The sequence below is a fragment of the Cucumis melo genome, chromosome 8, assembly GCF_025177605.1.
Source record: "Cucumis melo cultivar AY chromosome 8, USDA_Cmelo_AY_1.0, whole genome shotgun sequence".
Lineage (NCBI taxonomy): Eukaryota > Viridiplantae > Streptophyta > Magnoliopsida > Cucurbitales > Cucurbitaceae > Cucumis > Cucumis melo.
In genome coordinates, this window is record NC_066864.1 from 14,847,793 (window position 1) to 14,853,295 (window position 5,503).

General features: G+C 29.2%; 1 protein-coding gene across 1 annotated transcript; it reads right to left on the reverse strand.

The window, feature by feature from the left end:
- Positions 1-1,775: 1,775 nt before the first annotated feature.
- On the reverse strand, positions 1,776-3,745 carry LOC103499553 (polygalacturonase-like). Its single transcript, XM_008462569.3, has 4 exons — positions 3,275-3,745; positions 2,537-2,826; positions 2,197-2,425; positions 1,776-2,094 (listed from the first exon to the last, which is right to left on the reverse strand). Exons 1-4 carry the CDS (start codon positions 3,707-3,709, stop codon positions 1,876-1,878), a joined length of 1,173 nt encoding a protein of 390 aa, XP_008460791.1. The 5' UTR covers positions 3,710-3,745; the 3' UTR covers positions 1,776-1,875.
- Between the last annotated feature and the right edge of the window lie 1,758 nt (positions 3,746-5,503).

Consider the following 5,503-nt stretch of genomic DNA (forward strand, 5'->3'; position numbering starts at 1 on the left):
TACGCGATCGTTTAGATATGGCTACAATTTATCTTTTCAATTCCATCGTTTAATTTTATTACACGATCATTTAATTTGGTTACGGTTAAATTTGGTTACACAATTATTTAGATTTGATCAATCTAAATGATTTTTTTTCAAAATTTGGTACACGATTTTTTAAATTCTTTTGGTACATGATCGTTTATATTTCTTTACACGATCATTTACTTTTTTTACACGATCATTTACTTTTTTTTACACGATCGTTTACATTTGGCTACTCCAATCCAAATGATCTTTTTTAAGATTCTTTATACACAATCTTTTATTTTTCTTATACGATCGTTTACTTTTTTTTAAACAATCGTTTACACGATCTTTTATTTTTTTACACGATTGTTTACTTTTTTTAAACGATCGTTTACATTTGACTACTCCAATCTAAATGATTCTTTTTTTCAAGTTTCTTTATACACAATTTTTTATTTTTTTTACACGATTGTTTACATTTGACTGCTCCAATCTAAATGATTTTTTTTTCAAGAATCTTTATACACAATGTTTTATTTTTTTTTATACGATTGTTTACTTTTTTACACGATAGTTTACATTTGACTACTCCAATCTAAATGATTTTTTTTTAAGATTCTTTATACACGATCTTTTAGATTTTGCTATGTTTTTTTGTACACAATCGTTTAGATTTGGTTACCCAAATGTAAACGACGTAAAAAGAAAAAAGATGATGGAAAGAAATCACAACAAAAAAAAAAAAAAGAAGAGGAAAAGTAAAAAGACAATGGAAAGAAATCGAAGCGAAAAAGAAAAGAAGAGGAAAAGAAGAAAAACAATGAGAATATTAAACGACGTAAATAAAGAATTGAAAAATAAGAAAGATGATTGAAAGAAATCGCAGAGGAAAAAAGAAAGACGAAATCACATGAGGAAGACGATGAAAAAAATAACAGGAGGAAGACGATGAAAGAAATAACACGAGGAAGACGAATCTCGAGAAAGAGAAGAAAGATGGAAGTACAAACCTCAAATATTTAAAAAATGACTAATTTTATGAGTTTGGTTACACGGTTTGGTGTTTTGTTACGTTTACAAAAGTTTTCCTTAAATGTTAATATTAATATTAATATTAAAATAAATAATTAATTAAATTAATAATTAATTAACTAATATTTAATTAATATCTCATTTAAATATGATTTAAATGAAACAAATTACTAGAGAGAACTATAAGCTTGCTATCAGCAAAAGAGAAATAAATAATAAAAAAAAAAAGAATTGAAGTTTTAAACAGCTTTGATCATAATCCTATTGCAAATCACATTCTCACATTATTCTTGTCATAACCACCTACTTGAGAAGATCCAAAATAGAGGTTTATCGTCTAAATATTACCGAAAACAACTTGTTTATTGTAAATTGTTTGAAAGGGTCCAAGAGGATTAGGAAACAATGTAAAATCACTTCGACTAGGTCTACAAATGCCTAAACAAAACTTTATTATCTACCGAAACTACTACAAATCTACAAAAGATCAGCTTCCAAATGTTAAAGAAAAATTCTAGAACAATTAAATCTAGCCCAAAAGATATTGTGTGTGTGTGGGTTTTGATGCTACAAATTAAAAGAAAAAGGACACAGACGAGAGTCCTTTTGAAGTAAGTTGCAGCAGAGCAAAATTTATTCATCCTTCTTAAATAGCAAACATTTCTCGATACTCATAGTCAAAGTTAATTAAAGAGAGAGATATGAAGGTTTGACTAAATACACAGCCCATGTTATTGTCTTAAGAAATATATTGACATTAGACAAATAAATTAAATATGAAAATTAGAAAATAGTAAAATTTAATTTAATAAAAGGTAACAGTTGGTTTGGTCAGAAGCAACTTTGTGGAAAGACAAGTCCGATAGTGGATCCATCAATGTTCTTGCACGATGAAGTTGCTGCCTTGTTTTTGTATGTAAGCTTTATGTCTTGCAATCGTATGTTACTACATGGACTTTTGGAGCTACAATCAAACGTTATACCTTCTGACGTTGCTGATGTTCCTTCAATATTTTTGTATGTCACATCACTAATCTTCACTCCAGAACCCTTTAAAACAACAACAAATTCAATTAAAAATAAATATTAGCAAGCATGAGAGTTAATTAACTATATGTATGTCAACAATTTAGTTAATTTAATAATAATTACCTGGACAGAACAACGTTGATTATTGGGACAATAATTTTGATCGATTAAGATTGGATGTTTAACATCGTTCATAATTATATTTTCAAACACAACATGTTTTACGAAACCATTGCTAGGCGTAGGCCATGTCTTTATCCTCACACCATTATCCGATTTCGTGAACACTGCATTCACCAATGTTACATTTTCAACTCCATTTTCATTGACCTCTTTTCCTAAGCTTCCAATACTGCATTAATTGAAATTATATATCATATTATTTTATTAACTGATAAAAAAAAATATTATCAATATCGACCATCATTTTAGTGTGTATATACATATAATATATATTCGTTACCTTACACCATGGCCGGGCCCACATTTAATATCACTCATAAACAAATTTTTTGTTCCATCACCAATAGAAATGCAATCATCTCCCGTTTTAATGGTAGTTCCGGAGATAGTTACACCAGTGGAGGATTGCACATGAATGCCATCAGTATTGGGGCTTTGGTCTGGAGCCATTATCTTCACATTCTTGACCACCACATTGTTGCAACTATTGATCACAATATGAGTTTGTCGACTGTTGATTGATGTTAGCCCACTAATTATGATGTTGCTTGCCCAATTGAAGGTTATTGACTGTATTTCATTTGTTAAAACAAAAGAAAACGTGTTACTATACATATGTATATATAAAAATAAACATGTCATAATAAATTTTTTTAAAAAATACACTTGGGTGCTTCTGGACATAGTAACTGACTTTAAGGTACGTTGTTTGTAAATAATACATTTTCAAGTGTTGATTTAGGAAAATCAAAATGTTTGATAACTACTATAAAATAATCTTTAAAATGCATTTAAAACCTTCTTATCAAAAGAGTTTAAATAAAAATAAGATGTTTGAAAAACACTTTTTTTCTCGAGTCAATATTGAATATCTTGTCACAACTGTGAAGTTAGGGTGTTAGGTCATTTTCTTGGGGTAAAAAGTACTGTTTTTAGTATTTTTTTTCTGCTTTCTAATGGAGATAGTCAAGGTTCAATTTCGGAATGCAATAAAGTATTGAGTAATTAACATACATACCCTTGCTCCTGGGGGACATTTTTTTCCAGAGCCCTTGCAAGCCCAATAGGCAGTGCCTTTTCCATCAATATTGCCACCAATGAAAGAAACTCCGTTAACTTTGGTGAACAAAATCCAATACCCAGAATCTCCAAGAGCATTATAGTCGAGAGGTGCCACAAGTGTTCCATTCAACAGAAATATAATGTTGTTGTTCTTACATGGACCTCTAAATGTGATGGCTGTAAGCAAGAACCTTCCCTTAGGGACGTTGATGGTGGATCGTGTCAAGGAGCTACACGCAGACTTCCACGCTTTCAGAAATGATTGGGTCGAATCAGTTTTTCCATCTGGTTTTGCACCAAATGTTATCACATTGTAGCTGCCTGCACTTGAGATTTGAATGAACAAATGGAAGAAGACAATGAAGACTAAACTTTTCCTTGAGTTGGCCATATGTTTTAGGAGAAGGATCTCTCGTAAAGTTGGGAATTAAATTATGTTGATGATGCATGGCAATTGGGATGTGTTTTCATATTTATAATGTACTTGTGCAGTGAAATTAATAATGAATTAAAACATTGATAAAAAAAAGTGAAATGAAAGAAATTGGATATGCTAAGTAAGCAGGCGGCTGATGTATATGCGTTGGTTTGATTTAAATGAAGGAAACCAGCCGCAGCCAGGGTCTTGATGTACGGCCGCTATCTTCTTGCATTTTCATTAGATACTCTTCTTTTTGCACGAAAATTGGTATTCATCCAATCTTGTGTTTGAGTCGTTGCTACTCAAATAATAATTAATCATTAATCCATAAAAACAACAAAATTATCAATATTGGTTATCCGATCAATCTTATATTGGTCCATGAACTATGTATGTTGTTTTATTTTGGACCTTAAACTTTTGAAAATGATTGTTTTAGTCTCTAAATCAACTCTTTTATTGACGGTGGAAGTGAGTTTCTATGATTAGATAACGAGGATGCCAAATAAAATAATAACTTTTAATAATATAGGGTTTTAAATATTAGTTAAATGTTAGATTGTAAAATTGATGTTTTATTGGAGAACAAAAAAGTCACAATCTTCAAGATTTTGATCGTTGCATTTAGGCGCATTGTCATTATATTTCGCTTTCTCAACTCATATGCTTGATGCAATTTATCCACGTATAAATTTTATAGTGCATTATCAAGTTTGGGATATTTTGTGATTTATTGAGGTATTTTTTTTCTTCCTCCCAAATCATTTCTTCTTCTTTTTCTTGGTTTTTAGTGATTCTTTGTGCGAATATTTGTTTAAAATTTCGTAGAGTTTATTTTAAACAAGTATTGTACTTGTTTTATTTTTCTAGTTTATTTTATCTTGTCATGGATGTTAAACCCAATATATTAGTTCTATTTTATTTTTTTCTATTCTAATCATTGTCGTTCTTCTATCATTTGCTTCGAGACATATTTCAATTTGACAAATAAATAAATAAAGGGGAGTAGTCGGGAGAAGTGAGAGATTTAAGTTTTTGGAAAAAACGAATAAAATTAGTTTTAACTTTGATTATTTAGTTAAAGTGTATTAATTATATTCCTGTGTTTGGATAAAAGATTTATAGAATAAATTAGCATGATTTCTTAAATATTTATGAATTTAATTAATATGATAAATTTAAAACCTAATCATTTGAATATAAATAGTCACGTCATCGTTTAGTTAACTCGCTTTAACAGAATTCTAACGGTAAAGATAAAAAATAAAAGTGATTTAGGGAACACAATGAATAAGATATAAAACTTAGGATGAAAATAAGATTTTAAGCTATATCATTTAACAAATTATATCACATTAATAAATATTATATTAGAGACACGTTTATATATATATTTATATATGATAAGCGCCCAATCGTGGGGTTTTTAGCTTTTTAAGTACCTTGAAACCCAAGGCGCTGTCACACGCGCATAAGTCTCTAATTATTTATTTATTCATTATTAATCTCTTTTCCATAGACAAGTCAATGGGACTTTTAACTTAGAATATAATATCTTATATTGTCGTTCATTAATAACATACACAAGCTAGTTTGCACTAACTTGAATTTTTTACCTGAAAACTAGTTGCATGTATTTTCATGAGTATATATTTTGTGTGCATTTTATTAAATTGTTCCTTCGTAACCCTGTGTCAAATTTATTTTATTATTTTTAGAATATTTTAATATTATTTTATTGTAAGTAGTGAGAAACAATGTAGA

Bases quoted from the DNA above. Each gene is read 5' to 3' on its own strand.
- LOC103499553 (XM_008462569.3), bottom strand. From the start codon at position 3,709: ATGGCCAACTCAAGGAAAAGTTTAGTCTTCATTGTCTTCTTCCATTTG. The intron at 2,827-3,274 runs GTATGTATGTTA...AATGAAATACAG, and splicing joins AATGTCCCCCAGGAGCAAGG to TCAATAACCTTCAATTGGGC. The intron at 2,426-2,536 runs GTAACGAATATA...CAATTAATGCAG, and splicing joins GGGCCCGGCCATGGTGTAAG to TATTGGAAGCTTAGGAAAAG.